Here is a 15,618-nt window from a genome sequence, read left to right on the forward strand (position 1 = left end):
AATAACGATGTGCCTCTGATGCTGTGGAAGATCTTTGCAAACATCATGTGCTGTAAAACGAGACTACAAAAATTTCAGGAAATTCCAACATCTTAACTTTATTTGGGTTCATCAAAAACACTTTGAATGGTGGTCATTTAAAATTCATTTTAGTTCATTTGAGAGCCCCAGGTATACGCATAAGAATAATCAGTTGTTCTTTTTTTTCTCCAATGTTGTTTTTCAGGATATAAGGATATGGCACAAAAGGTTTTAAATTATTTATTTTGGTCTTGGTTTTTTTTGTACTTAAAAAAAAAGAATCTGGCATTTGTACAAGGGTAGGAAGACTTTGTGTATTCACTGTATAAACGCATTAACATGCGAGTCAACAGCTGTGTTTGTGTGCCGACGGAAAAGTCTGGTGAATAGCGTGTGTTTGGGCTATCTAAAGCAAACACATTAATCAGGGTGCGAGGTAGCCTGAGAGCGCATTACACACAGAAGTGATCCCAGATTTTTTTAAAAATGGAGGAAAGTGCCTTTTACCCCCCACATCGTACAGTATTTGCTTAGGAAATGGACACTAGTCACCGCTTTTCAACCAGTAAGAGAGCTTGCGTTTATGGATTAAACATAAAAACTGTATCACGTTTAAGTTTGGTTTGTGGGGGAAAAAATGCTAGCGGTCAAAATACTGGTCCTGAAATGACTTGTTCGGTAATCTGTGTGTTTATGGCTAAAAATAGTGAAATCTGACTTTGCTTGACAATGCTTTTGAGCCACAGCCGGCATCACCAAATTTGCATGACAGGCTTCTGATGTGATTGAAACAGTAGCACGGGTGGAGTTTGATTTGCCTCCACATTCATGCAGTCAACGCTCATGCAGGGGACTGTCGAGTTTATTTGGCATTATCCTTCCGCTAACCCCAAAAGAAAAAAAAATCTTCCAGAGGGAATCAACATGGGAATGAAGGAAATGTTCAATTTGGCCCGAGTGCCCTCCATCCTCCTACTGGGGCTGCTTTATGTGGCCTACGTGCTCATTGGCGGGGTGCTATTTTGGAAGTTGGAGGGGGATCTTGGGGAAAAGGACATCAGTGATTTACTGATGAACAAACGGAAGCTGTTGTCGACGTACACGTGTCTGGACCAAGAGGGCCTCGAGGAGGTGGCTCAGGTGAGGAAAAACACCAACAGCGAGCACGCTGCCATCTGAGCCTTAAGTCCCAGAGTGGAGGTACACGTTCATCTAGCCATCCACTTGCAATCGCACTTATCACAACTAGGGGTGCAGCTGAGTTGGAGGATTTACTAGGCATGGCACAAAAAGAAAAATTCCAAATACTAGCCTGTCAAAACAGACAATAGAGGTGTGGTACAGGAATAAAATGAGCCTTGGATTGTCAGAATCTGATGACGATTCAGATTTTTATGAACATTTTTTGCAAATGGGCACACATGCTTTCAATCATTACTAAAATATCTTAATCTTATTAGCTGAAAATTAAATGCAAACAAAAGCAGACATCACAGAAAAAGACAATAATAATATCCATCCATCCATTTTCTTAGCCGCTTAAACCTCACAAGGGTCGCGGGAATGCCGGAGCCGATCCCATCTGTCAATGGGCAGGAGGCGGGGTACACCCTGAAATGGTTGCCAGCCAATCGCAGAGCACATAGAGACAAACAGCCACACTCACAATCACACCTAGGGGCAATTTAGAGTGTCCAATTAATGTTACATATTTTTGGGATGTGGGAGGAAACCGGAGTGCTCGGAGAAAACCCATGCAGGCACGGTGAAAACATGCAGACTCCACACAGGCTGGCTTGGGATTGAACCTGGGACCTCAGAACTGTGAGGCCAATGCTTTCCATCTGACCGACCGTGCCGCCAGAATAATAATAGTGACTCACTATTTTTGCCCAATCCTATGAAAGTCGAGTAACATTTTCATCTCTGTTGGGCCCCCAGAAAAATCACATCTGTATTAAAAGTTTCAAAAGCGAAGTGGTAATGGGATTTCCCAGGAACATGATGTGAAAAGAAATAAGTACTGCCTTGCGCCAATGTGAAACGTGATTTTTGTGGAAAGCCGCTAAATGCCCAAAATCCAAAATACTGACATGGAAAGAAAGTGGCGACTGTTTTTTTTTTTTTTTGTATTTAGGAACATACCTACATTTAGTATGTAGTATTAGTATTTTAGTAATAGAGACCATGTTTGAAAAATTCAAATGGAGCTGGAAGACAGTAGACCCTTGGAATTTCTCCCATGTTATCGATCAAGAAATGTGATTTAAAAAATTTGTACTTGGATTTAATGAACGACAAATTGATTGTATAGATGCAGTATATTATTTGATTTAAATGATTATACTGCACATAAGGGAGGAAAATGGAGGTAGTAAGATGTATGAGTTGTGTGCACTTGTGCCTCACAATTCTGAGGTTTGGGGTGAGAATCCAGCCTTCATTCTGACTGTGCTTGTGGGGTGTCCCCCCCCTCATTCCCAAAATATCCTCATTGGCTTTGTGAAGGATAGTTTTTCAAAATGTGCCACGTGTTTGACTGGCGACCAGGTGTAGTCTGGTCTGCCTTTCGTCAGACGTCAGCTAGGAATCATGGATGCGTAAAGAGCATAGAATTTGTGAGGGATCTGATATCTGCAGGAATGGTTCCATACTTGAAGACAAGGCAAGTACTGCATGCAAATCTTGAAGTATTCATTCCTAGCCTGCCATTACCTTTACTGAAAATAGCTTATCACCCTGCGGCTTTCAATGCGGGACCACCGGATTTCCATCTGACCGCTTTGCTTTTATACTGTTTGTACAATTTGCTTTCAGACTGCATGTCTCCCATTAAAATACTTCAACAGATGCTCTTTAAAGCTGTTGCTACGCAAAATGTGATATTTTTTTTAAACGATTCCACAGCTTTTACGTACAAAATTGCTTCACTTAATGCGTGAAAGACGAGGTTTTATGTGACATCAAATTAGTTTGCGTTTGACAAGTGATGACCACAAATGCTCGAGGTGGCTGCTCAGTTCAAATTAACAGCATGTCGTACATATTGAAAAGTCGTGAAGGCAGAAAAGTCCTGACTGTGTCCTGTTCGGAGTTGGGCCCTGGGGCCACATTTGAACCATCACTCACTTCCAAATGGACACCACATCCTTGAGTTTTATTTACCACACATCCTCGCCAAAGGAAATTTTGCTTTGGTGACGATGACAGCTCGAATAACTACATGTCACGGGTTTGCTCTTCGATTTTCAGATTTCAAGCGAGCTGCTCTTGCCGAGTTAAAGCACATCTTTCATAGTGACACTTTATATTCACTTCCTATCATTTGCGGAATCAACATCTTATTTGGGAAAGGAAACTGGTTGCCCGGTCTGGCAATAACTGAGGTCAAATTGAGAAAAATACAAAAAGAGTGGCTCATTTATTTGATCTCATTGCCTGATATTCAAAATCTGTTTTCTCCATTTGCTGCTCTTTGCCAGTTGCATGACAAATAGAGACTTAATTTGATTATAATAAAAGACTTACTTGTCAATGTTTTAGCTATTTTGTTAGATTTAGATTGACGATGATAATAAAAGGGAAATTAAAATAGATGAAATGATCAACATTTTTTTATGCTAGAATCTGTTTTTCTTAGGCTGGGATTAGACAGCCCATTCACCATGAATTATTCTTGAAGCCAACCACATCTAACAGTTGAATAACTTGCTTCTCTGAATATGTTGCACTCACATCATTTTGTGACAGCATTGCAGCGATTGAAAAGTTCAATCATCTTAATGAAGTAGGAAATCTAAAGTATATGTCTGTTTTCAAATGGAGCGAGTAAAAGTCAAAAACTGTCAGAAAAAAAAAACATGTCAAGTGACAGTTAGAGACATTAAGAATCTATTCAAGTACAACAAGTTAGTGTTGAAACGTCAAATTTTCCAAAGATGAGAGGTTGTATTGCGTCATTGTCACTGTCACTTGTAGATCACAAGGCTACAGATGTAAGAGCTTTTGTGTCTTGCCTTGCTCTATTTCACACACAGATGATGACTGTTATCTAACTCCCTGACTCGCTGACTCACTGCTGATTTCTGAGAAGTGCCTTGACCCTCACTTCAACTATAAGAAAACAAATGCCATCAATTTGTCCACAGGCATGTTTTATTTAATTTTTTTCTGAGTTGTTGGTTTACATTTTTTTTTGTGCAGGTTATTCAAGATGCGTTCAAAGTGGGCCTGAGTTTGAAAGGCAACAGCACCACCGACGGATTTTGGAAATTCACCAGCTCGGCTGTGTTTGCTGCTACTGTGGTCACAACAATAGGTTTGTTTAGTGTGGCTCACCAACAGTGAAGTGGTTCACTTGCTTGTCTTCCGTGCAGGCAGTGTGGGTAGCTTCCATTTACTACTCAGCAAAGGTGTAACTGTGAGTGGTCATCGGTTTGTATGGTCCGTGTTTTCCTAAATGACACAAATCCAAAATTGCACAACCGTGCACCAGTTATATCGGAGCGGATCGGAGGGATCGGCCGTGGGTGCGTCTACAGCCGACTTCATTTTTCACCAATCAAACAGGGTTCTCTCATTTCCTTTAAATGTGGGGCAACTGACAGTCTCAACAGAGACAGATGATGGGTATAATCCCAGCCTCCTGTGTGAGTGGCCGGTGTGGCAACAGACAAGGTGTGCGGGTACCTTTATTAAATCCAGAATGAGAGCTTGATCACCCCCTGGCATTTAAAGACTCAAAAACTCAAATTCACCAAAATCCTGGCCAGCGTTCTAGCCTCCAACAGCGGTTCGCAATGGTCTCACTAGGGTTAAGTTTAGACTTACTTTCTGACACTGCCAAGCACATATCCAAGGACACGCCCTCGCTGGTCATGAATACCCAGCTTGCTGCTGACCAGTCTGCGAAATTAACAAAAATATGCAGCAAGTCTTGCGCTTGCACGAAAATCAGAAGCTACTGACATCTGTGCCACACTGAAGATGTGCTGTCTATGAAAACCAAACTCACGATCTTTAGTTATTTTATATTGTCTCTATTTTACAGTAAACTTAAACTGGGAGTGACAAATAAGCAGCTTGACGCAAGCGAGTTTTGCCTTTTATTTTGAGAACTTGTGCATGTGAGAGGATGATGACATACACTAAGGAAATGTCTTAATGAAATGCTTAAAGGGGGGAGTTATTAAAATTTAAAAAATTCTTATATCTCCCTGTGTTATGGCTTTTCACCTACCACAGGTAAGTCTGGAAGTAATATGACAAAAGATAGAGCACTGCTCTAGTAAGGAGCTTTATAAATACAGCAATAATCAAAAAATTTAGCAACTTCAATAAACGTAATCATCACATAAAAAAATGCACTGATCGTAATCATGTTCATCTTTTGCTGGTTATGGAAACATGAGTCCCAGCTCCACTGCTGGTCAGATCTTCTGCGTGTTCTTCGCCCTTTTTGGCATCCCACTCAACATGGTGGTGCTCAACAGGGTGGGCAAGTACATGCTCGTAATCGAGCGAAACATCTTTGACTTCCTCCAGGAGAAGATCAACAGAGAGGTGAGGACATTTTTTAGGATGATTTTATTGTCGTTTCATCTCAGTCTTTTCCTCCTCATAAGAGATGTACAGGTTTCTTCATTCACTTGGTGTCCTACCTGTCTGGAGCCCTCCTCTTCTTCATCGTTCCAATGCTCGTGTTTCACCATCATGAAGGTTGGACCTACTCAGAAGCCATCTACTACTGCTTCATCACCCTCAGTACCGTCGGCTTTGGAGACTTTGTGGCTGGTGCAGCACAGTGCACGCTCGTCAGGCTTTATCGCCGCCATCGTCGTCATATTTGGATGATTCATTTGCAGACAATAACCCAGACAACGTGTACCCAGAGTGGTACAGCGTCCTCATGGCCTCCTGGATATTCTTCGGCCTGGCCTGGTTGGCGCTCATTATCAACCACTCCATCGACATCCTGGAGAGGCTCGACGCTCACGTCAAACAGTGGTGGGGGGGTCACCGGCAGGAGGAAAAGGAGAACCGCAACCTGGATGGGGAAGAGAAGGTCAAGCAGCCTCCTTTAACTTGGTAAAGTACAAAACAATTTGGAATAGTGGACATGATACAATGTGCGCGCATACACATCAGGGGTATATAAATAGTTTATGGCAGTTTTAAAGATTGCAGTTATTAATAAATAGTCAGGTACATGGAACCACGACTATCTTGAGGAAAGGAAGTTGATGTGCATTGGGTACTGTATAATGTTTGTATTTTTAAAGTTTGCTATAATGAAACAACAAATGCATTTTTTTCAGAATTTAATACATATTTACATACAGTAATCACTATTTCTGACATCTTTAAGTTTGTGTGCTATATTTAGTTTCTCAATTTGGCTTGTATTTAATATCATGGCTTGTAGTAATATCATTATGAATCAAAGTAAATTTAGAAACATTAACATATGTACCTGGTACGCAGGTAGATTATATTTTGTGCAGACGATGTAATCTGAAGGAGGTTACTGACTGTAAAGTAGTGGTAGGGGAGAGTGTAGCTCGACAGCATAGGATGGTAGTATGTAGGATGATTCTGGTGGTGGGTAGGAAGATTAAGAAGACAAAGGTAGAGCAGAGAACCATGTGGTGGAAGCTGAGAAAGGAAGAATGTTGTGCGACCTTCCGGAAAGAGGTGAGACAGGCTCTCGATGGACAACCGAAGCTCCCGGAAGACTGGACGACGACAGTCAAGGTGATCAGAGAGACAGGCAGGAGAGTACTTGGTGTGTCATCTGGTAGGAAAGGGGAGAAGGAGACTTGGTGGTGGAACCCCATAATACAGGGAGTCATACAAGGAAAGAGATTAGCGAAGAAGAAGTGGGATACTGAGAGGACTGAGGAGAGGCGAAAGGAGTACATTGAGATGCGACGTAGGGCAAAGGTAGAGGTGGCAAAGGCTAAACAAGAGGCATATGAAGACATGTACACCAGGTTGGACACGAAAGAAGGAGAAAAGGATCTCTACAGGTTTGCCAGACAGAGGGATAGAGATGGGAAGGATGTGCAGAAGGTTAGGGTGATTAAGGATAGAGATGGAAATGTGTTGACTGGTGCCGGTAGTGTGCTAAATAGATGGAAAGAATACTTTGAGAAGTTGATGAATGAAGAAAATGAGAGAGAAGGAAGAGTTGAAGAGGCAAGAGTGAAGGACCAGGAAGTGCAAATGATTACTAAGGGGGAAGTCAGAAAGGCATTACAAAGGATGAAAAATGGGAAGGCAGTTGGTCCTGATGACATACCGGTAGAGGTATGGAAGCAATTTGGAGAGATGGCTGTGGAGTTTTTGACCAACTTATTCAACAGAATACTAGCGGGCGAAAAGATGCCTGAAGAATGGAGGAAAAGTGTTCTAGTTCCCATTTTTAAGAACAAAGGGGATGTTCAGAGCTGTGGGAACTATAGAGGAATAAAGTTGATGAGCCACACAATGAAGTTATGGGAAAGAGTAGTGGAGGCTAGACTCAGGACAGAAGTAAGTATCTGCGAGCAACAGTTTGGTTTCATGCCTAGAAAGAGTACCACAGATGCATTATTTGCCTTGAGGATGCTCGTGGAAAAGTACAGAGAAGGTCAGAAGGAGCTACATTGTGTCTTTGTGGATCTAGAGAAAGCCTATGACAGAGTACCAAGAGAGGAACTGTGGTACTGCATGCGTAAGTTTGGTGTGGCAGAGAAGTATGTTAAAATAGTACAGGACATGTATGATGGCAGCAGAACAATGGTGAGGTGTGCCTTAGGTGTGACAGAGGAATTTAAGGTGGAGGTGGGACTGCATCAGGGATCAGCTCTGAGCCCCTTCCTGTTTGCAGTGGTAATGGATAGGCTGACAGATGAGGTTAGACTGGAATCCCCTTGGACCATGATGTTCGCAGATGATATTGTCATATGCAGTGAAAGCAGGGAGCACGCAGAGGAACAATTGGAAAGATGGAGACATGCACTGGAAAGGAGAGGAATGAAGATTAGCCGAAGTAAAACAGAATATATGTACGTGAATGAGAAAAGTAGAGGGGGAAGAGTGAGGCTACAGGGAGAAGAGATAGCGAGGGTAGATGACTTCAAATACTTGGGGTCAACAATACAGAGCAATGGAGAGTGTGGTCAGGAAGTGAAGAAACGGGTCCAAGCAGGTTGGAACAGCTGGCGAAAGGTGTCTGGTGTGTTATGTGACAGAAGAGTGTCTGCTAGGATGAAGGGCAAAGTTTACAAAACAGTGGTGAGGCCGGCCATGATGTACGGATTAGAGACGGTCGCACTGAAGAAACAACAGGAAGCTGAACTGGAGGTGGCAGAAATGAAGATGTTGAGGTTCTCGCTCGGAGTGACCAGGTTGGATAGGATTAGAAATGAGCTCATTAGAGGGACAGCCAAAGCTGGATGTTTTGGAGACAAGATTCGAGAGAGCAGACTTCGATGGTTTGGACATGTTCAGAGGCGAGAGAGTGAGTATATTGGTAGAAGGATGCTGAGGATGGAGCTCCCAGGCAAAAGAGCGAGAGGAAGACCAAAGAGAAGGTTTATGGATGTGGTGAGGGAAGACATGAGGGCAGTTGGGGTTAGAGAGGAAGATGCAGGAGATAGGCTAAGATGGCAAAAGATGACACGCTGTGGCGACCCCTAACGGGACAAGCCGAAAGGAAAAGAAGAAGAAGAAGAAGAACATATGTACCTGTGTTAAGATGAGCACTGTTGAGTAAGAAGGCTTGAAATTATAGCAAAAATATTTTCGCTCGTAATATTGTGGGCAACAAATCTAAAATTTAAAGTAGAAGAAATGAGAGGAATGAGAACTATCTGAGATTTAAAAAAAAGTTTTAATTTTCCCAGCAGCAACCTGTGTTAATGGAGACTAAGATGAAACCTGTTGAGTAAGAAGACATTAAGGCATACTGAAAAGAAAAGAAAAAAACACTATGAAGCAAACACTCAAAATTTTATGACTGTAAAATTTGGCTAAATTTGTATGATTCCAAGAACAAAAATATGATCATATAATTATATTACAGTATATTTATTTTAATATATATATATTATTCAAAATTTTTATTAAACTAATTTAACTTTTGTATTCATGTAGCAATAAGTTTACACCCGTTTGGCTTTGTACTCGTTTGCAATTTTTTTGCTCTAAATACTCAATATTTTATTTTGTCCCTTTTTCTAAACTGTGACGTTTGTTTGTGCTGTAATATGCCCTATCGCCACGAGGTGGTGGTATTATACAAAAAGCATCTCGTGGAAACAAATCTGACCGTCTGCTAGACTATATTGTTTTTCCACACTCCAACTGCGGTCATTTATTTGTACTGTACAGACGTGAAGACGCACTTTTCTTTCTGAGTTTGAATTCATTCAAATCCACATTCGGTACAACACTCACTCTCATGCATTGAAACAATACGTGTTCTTCCCCCACGAAGCAATAAATGTGTGCATTGTCGTCCTGTGCTCACTGGATATTCATTCACGTCACACATCTTTCATTGTTTGTTTATCTAATGGAAAGTCAGTGAGGAGGAGCAATGTTAAAGGCAGATGGCGGCCAGAAGGACCGACAGAATGGAAAATGAAAATAAGCCAAAGGCCACAAATATAGTCATGCAAAGGGAGGATTGGGGGGGGGGTAATGGGAGGGATATTAGGAAAAGTGAAAAATTCCAAACAGTGTAGGAGTAGTTCTGCGTGTCTTTTGCCTCCTCCACTTGGTTATGGGAAAGCTATGGGAGTGAGAGTGACGGGTTTGCTACAATTGCAAAAGAAAGGGAAACAACAAATGTTGGCCGTGGTTCAGTGATTATGGGTGATGACAGTAGCAACTTTAATTTCACGTCACTTGTGGAAGAGGTTGTTGAAACATTGTCATTGTATAGTTTTAAAATCCAACATGCCGTTCTATCCATCCATCCATCAATCCATTTCTTTAGCCGATTATCCTCACATGGGCCGTGGGAATGCTGTCATTGGGTTGGAGGCAGGGTACACCTTGGACTGGTTGCCAGCCAATTGCAGGGCACATGGAGACAGACAACAGCCACACACACAATCACATCTCTGGTCAATTTAGAGTTTCCAATTAACGTTGGATGTTCTTGGGATGTGGGAGGAAACCGGAGTGCACGGAGAAAATGCAAGTAGTCACAGGGAGAACATACAAATTCCACACAGGCAGGGATTTTAACCTGAGTCGTGAGAACTGTGAGGCCATCGCTCTCCAGCTGGCCCACCGCCGCAATTTTATATTGATTAGAAATGTAGCCAACATGAAAACTAAAGCGGTGTTTATATGTAAAAAAAAAAACAAGCAAATGTGAGCGAAGATGGAAACTCAATCATAGCCATTATGCTAACTCTACAGCGCTGAAGCGAGTTCAAGCGTATGGAATGTGGGGGGAAAAGAAAGAAATAGTGTACTAAGTAACTTAAATTGGTAGATCAAAGAAAACAGCAGGATATATTGACAGAAACATTATGACCGTTATTAAAAAGCATCAAAAAAAAAAGGGAACAAAAACAACTGCTGGATCAGAGCAGTGAATTCAATTCAACGTACCGCCATCCACTGTTTGCAGAAGATTTCCTGACTAAGAACAGTGGCTACACCTGGAGATGCAAATCACTCATCAGCAAAAAGGAAACCCAGTTTGGAATTTGATGAAAATGACAAAGATGACCCCAAAAAATTTGTGCGAGAATGTGTTATGGATTACTGATGGAAAGTTTGAAGCGTTGAGTAAGATCAATGCTTGCTCTTGATCTCAAACATTCAAACTCATCCCTGTAGCTTTAGCTTGCATGGCTCATTAATCTTTGAATCCGTTGCTGATGAAATATGTGATTGTAGAGGCAAACAAAACTCAGTAGTCTGAAGTCTGATTTGCCAATCGAAAGAAAGCTGTGACTGAATTAACTCATAACAACTCAAAAAAAAAAAAAACACTGCCTAAACAACTAAGACATTAGTCCGGGAAAGAAATGGAAGGTTTCAGATTGACTAAGTCAATCTTCAGACTTAAAACCTAAAGAATATGCAATTTACCATAGTGAAGGCCTAGAAAAGTATACATAATATGTAAAGTATTTTGCAAACATTGTCTGATTTTTTTGTGTTCAAATATTTTTACATACACATAAATACATTTGTTTAAAAATTGCTTTTTAATGTTTAGGTGTGTTTTATTAAGCTTAAATGTTTTTAAAGAATTTGGGACAGGTCAAACTTTCTACTAAATGTTTTTACATTATTTTGATATCGGTCGGTCTGGAACCCCGCAATAAACGGCTTCAGGCTAACATTTTGTCATCATACAAATGTTAAAAATTGGTTAAGTACTATTTTTAAGTGGTAAACTCAAGGCTGAAAAAAGTTTACTTTTATTGACCAAATGGGATAAAACGTCATCCAGTTTTACTGTTCCAAATGGAATCCTCTTGACAGTTTTATTAGTGTCCCTGCAGCTAGTAGTTGTCATGTCTTTTTTTGTCAGTTAATACAGATGGTGTGGCTCATTAAAAAAAATAAAGACAAAGACAACAGTACTCTCAGATGGATACGTCAAGATGGCAGCCCAGAGGTGACGTCTACAAAGGAGCCTGAAGGAACACCCAGCACCACCCAGTATGCAAACAACTGGGGGAAATTAAAAATCACACGATCACTGTGGCCTTTGTCATTCTGCTTAAAATTTCTGGGTTTTTACATGCATGAAAAAAGACTCTGTTTGGTTATTTCTGTTGCATTTCTCGTGGGAAAAGTGCATAGAAAATTGTTACATTTTGCTGCATGTATCTCTACATTGTTTCCAATATAATGGTGACTTTGATACCTGATGGGCAATTTTAAAATCATGTATAACTTTAACTCGAGCTAACCGCTGCAAATGAAAGAAAACTATACAATACACTTAACTTTGGTAACAAGTGACAAGACATGGATGCTTCTTGTCTTTGTCTTCTGTTAATTCTCTTTGGTGAAGTTGTTTGTGAAGAAGTGTCACTCACAATCAATGAAAATCAAAAGAAAATCTTCACAACTTTGAATTCTGAAGGTTATTTTGTATATTTATTGTTGTTGTTTGTTGACATAAGTTGCTGTTCGCTTCCAAAACATTTGGCCATTTTCAGCCAAAGTGAGATCAAGCAGAGGTAAGCGAGCAACACCTTAACGCATGTCGTCTGGAAACACTGCAGGCTTCAATGTACTGACCAGCATCAATTATGTACTGAGTCGGCATCATAGTTCACTCAGCATTCACGTGTCTGTGTGAGTGCATGGCCATTTGAAGTCTCAAAGGCTTCCTTTGAAACTTTGTTTACTTTAATTTGGGAGCAACTTCCTTTGGGTACTTTGAGTTTGCAGCCTCATCTCCTCAGCATTCACGTGTCGGTCCTGAGTGCACGGCCATTTGAAGTCTTGAAGGCTTCCTTTGAAATTTTGTTTTCTTCTTCTCCTCGGTTTTATGGTGCCGATTAAGAGGGATGTGGTGTGAAATATAGTAGCTTGTCACACTGGAAAGTCCAATTTTTCCTACCCTTGAGGAGTGATAGCAATCTTTCATGCTTGTGAAAGGAGTAACAATAATACTGTAATAGTAATTCCAGAGGTGAGCGGCAATGTATGGGCTCCTCTGACCCCATTTTCAAGGCGAATTCTTAAATAAGATCATTCAACTATGATGCTCTTCTCTGCATCGTCCGTCTGTCTAGATTCAGAGTACAAGTATGTGGGGATCTTGATTAAGACTGCAAGACTGACTGGTGCAGGGTGTAAAGTGATGCGAGCTGTGCTTCTGTGATGGTGGAGGAGCTGAACCGAAAGGCTACGGTCAGGATTTACCTGTGGATCTACGATCTTACCCTCGTCTATGGTTACGAGCTCTGGTTTGTGACCAAAAGAACAAGATGACACATACAAGATGCCAAAATGAATTACTCGGGAATTTGGTCAGAATGCTCTCTGGATTCTATCATCCTGTGGTCCCATTTGGGAATCGAACATTTTTAACTCCACTCATCCCTGTAATTCCCACAAAGATGTTGCTTGTCCTTCTCAACACAGTTGTTGATAAGAAAATTGGTAGTTTGCTTTTTCAGGCTATTCTGTGTGTGTCATGATCCTGCCGCTCCAGCACGAGCTGCCTCCTGACCAAGCCTCGGTGGCGACCAATCCCTGGTCGTCTTGCAACCACGGCGTGGGAGGTTCTCGTCCGGAGCAGTGGCCTGCCTCGTTCTGGTTCCTGCTTCGCTGTTTGGTTCCTCACAGAGGTCGTCCGCCCGAATCGCCCCTTGGGGACCCTGGTGCTTGGCGTCCGGGTCGTCCTCCTGACCTGTCCACCCGCCTTGTGTTTGGTGGCCTGGATGGCCACCAGACTGGGGTTCGGGGGGGTGTGCCCTCCTCCGGACACCCCTTCCGCCCACCACTGCCTGTGTTAATTATTGTCTGTTTTTTCGTTTAGGCACGGCTGGGAGCCGTGCCTTTTGGGGGGGGGGGGGGTACTGTCATGATCCTGCCGCTCCAACACGAGCTGTGCAGGTGCCCGCGCGAGTGCGCTGATTGGGAGGTGCACACCTGCGCCTCATGCAGCCTGATTATGCTGTGGATTTATATGAACGCGATGACAACTGGCCGGCGCCAGTTCGTTGATCTTCATGTCCCGTTCGTGTGCTCCGGTATCCCTGATTGAACCAGTGTGTACCGACCTTCGCCTGTTCTCCAACCAACCTTGTAAGCCTGACTCCTTCGTTACTTCTGCCTGCTTTGATTGTTCTCCTGTGTACCGACTCCTGCCTGTCCACTCACCTGCTCTCTTCGCCCGACGTCCCAACTACCGCTGCTGCACCGGACTGCCTGCTCCATCCCCTACCTCTGCATATAATAAACGTGTCTCCTTGAACTACCTTGTATCTTCCGAGTCCTGCATTTGGGTCCTACTCTCGTTCCGATGGGATGTGACAGAACGAACTGGACAACACAGGACCCAGCAGGAAAGACCCGGCGTCGCCGGGACCGACGCAAGGTAGACCGTCTGCCGGAGGACCAAGCCTGTCCGATCCGGGTAGGCTCCCTAATGTCCTCCGCTTCCGTGTCTTACGCTCCGCCAGCGAGGTATGAATACGTCCCGAACACTACCCGTCCAGCTTCTGGACTCTGACTTTTCGGAGTACGAGGAGGACCGTGATTTGTATGACCGGCTGCCGGAGTACGACTCCGATTATTCTGATTATGAATCTGCTCATCCGATCTTTCATCCCAGTCAGTTTGTTTCACCTCCCCGCGTTTCCAGCACCCGAACGTCTTCGCCCGGTAGGTTTAAGTACACCAATCCCTTTGAGGGAACCCGATTGGCCATCTACCCGGGACCCCCGCGTGGCGGCCAGAGGAGACGCCTCGTCCGGGCGCTCCCCGGTGCCTCCCGCTGCGCGGCAACTAAGACATCGTCCTCCCACTCCTCGCCGGCAACAGCGAAACCGGCAGACCCGCAGCTGGTGGCGGAGCTTCCAGCCCGGAGGGAGGAGGAATCGCGAAATCACGAGGCGTTCCGCCGCGAAATGCGGGCGGAGATAGAGCGGCAGAGCGCGGAATTGGCGGCTCTCACGGCCCAGGTCCGGCAAGGATTGGCGAACCAGCCGAGCTACGCTGACGTCGCAACGGGGACGGACTCGCTGCTAACGCAGGTTCACGTGGCAGTTGGAACTGACCCGCTCCCGAGACACGCCCACGTGTCAGTTTCGACTGACTCTCTGCCTACTCTCGTTCATGTTGCCGTGGAAACCGACCCGCCCCCTCGCCAAGTGCACGTCGCAGTGGGAACGGACTCGCCACCTCGCCAAGCGCACGTAGCTGTGGAAACTGACCCGCCTCCTCGCCATTCCCACGTCGAGGTTTTGGCTGTTCCGAGCAGAGTTAACGCGGCAGTCGAAACTGACCCACTCCCAAGACACGCCCACGTGTCAGTTTCGACTGACTCTCTGCCGACTCTCGTTCACGTTGCCCAGGAAACGGATTCGTCACCGCGCCACGCCCACGTTGCTGTTTCAACGGATGCACTGCAAGCTCACGTGGCAGTGGGGACCGACCCGATGCCGCCTCACGCTGCTGTCCAGGAGGTGGCGACGTCTCCACAGGCGCTTCTCGTCCGTGCTCTGGAGTGCCAGTGGCAACCGGCCCGCGGACGCTCCACACTCCTGCTGTCGGCGACTGGCACGCGGTCGCTCCCCGTTCCTACTCTGTCGGCGACGGGCACGGTTCCCCAGCCGCCTCACGCTCCCGTCCAGGAGGAGGCGGAGTTGGTGATGCTGCCACCGCCTTCTCACGTGGCTGTCCAGGAGGTGGCGATGGTGGCGCCGCCTTCTCACGTTGCTGTCCAGGAGGTGGCGATGGTGGCGCCGCCTTCTCACGTTCCTGTCCAGGAGGTGGCGACAGTTCCCCAGCCGCCTCACGTTCCCGCCCAGGAGGAGGTGGAGTTGGTGATGCTGCCTCCGCCTTCTCACGTTCCTGTCCAGGAGGAGGTGGTACTGGCGCCGCCTTCTCACGTTGCTG

The 15,618-nt window shown here is 44.3% G+C and overlaps 1 protein-coding gene across 1 annotated transcript; it reads left to right on the top strand.

Annotated features, from left to right (window-relative positions):
* The first annotated feature begins 945 nt into the window (after window positions 1-945).
* On the top strand, window positions 946-11,706 carry kcnk17 (potassium channel, subfamily K, member 17). Its single transcript, XM_061843183.1, has 6 exons — window positions 946-1,161; window positions 4,225-4,337; window positions 5,415-5,583; window positions 5,646-5,814; window positions 5,886-6,108; window positions 11,567-11,706. The coding sequence occupies exons 1-6, from the start codon at window positions 946-948 to the stop codon at window positions 11,568-11,570; spliced, it is 894 nt and encodes a 297-aa protein (XP_061699167.1). The 3' UTR covers window positions 11,571-11,706.
* Window positions 11,707-15,618: the final 3,912 nt, after the last annotated feature.

Source organism: Syngnathoides biaculeatus, chromosome 15 (assembly GCF_019802595.1).
Source record: "Syngnathoides biaculeatus isolate LvHL_M chromosome 15, ASM1980259v1, whole genome shotgun sequence".
Taxonomy (NCBI): Eukaryota; Metazoa; Chordata; class Actinopteri; order Syngnathiformes; family Syngnathidae; genus Syngnathoides; species Syngnathoides biaculeatus.

Excerpts from the sequence above, each read along its gene's own strand:
- kcnk17 (XM_061843183.1), top strand. The coding sequence starts at position 946 with ATGGGAATGAAGGAAATGTTCAATTTGGCCCGAGTGCCCTCCATCCTC. Across the intron at positions 4,338-5,414 it reads GCTACTGTGGTCACAACAAT|TGGTTATGGAAACATGAGTC; the intron begins AGGTTTGTTTAG and ends TTCATCTTTTGC. Across the intron at positions 5,584-5,645 it reads AGGAGAAGATCAACAGAGAG|AGATGTACAGGTTTCTTCAT; the intron begins GTGAGGACATTT and ends CCTCCTCATAAG.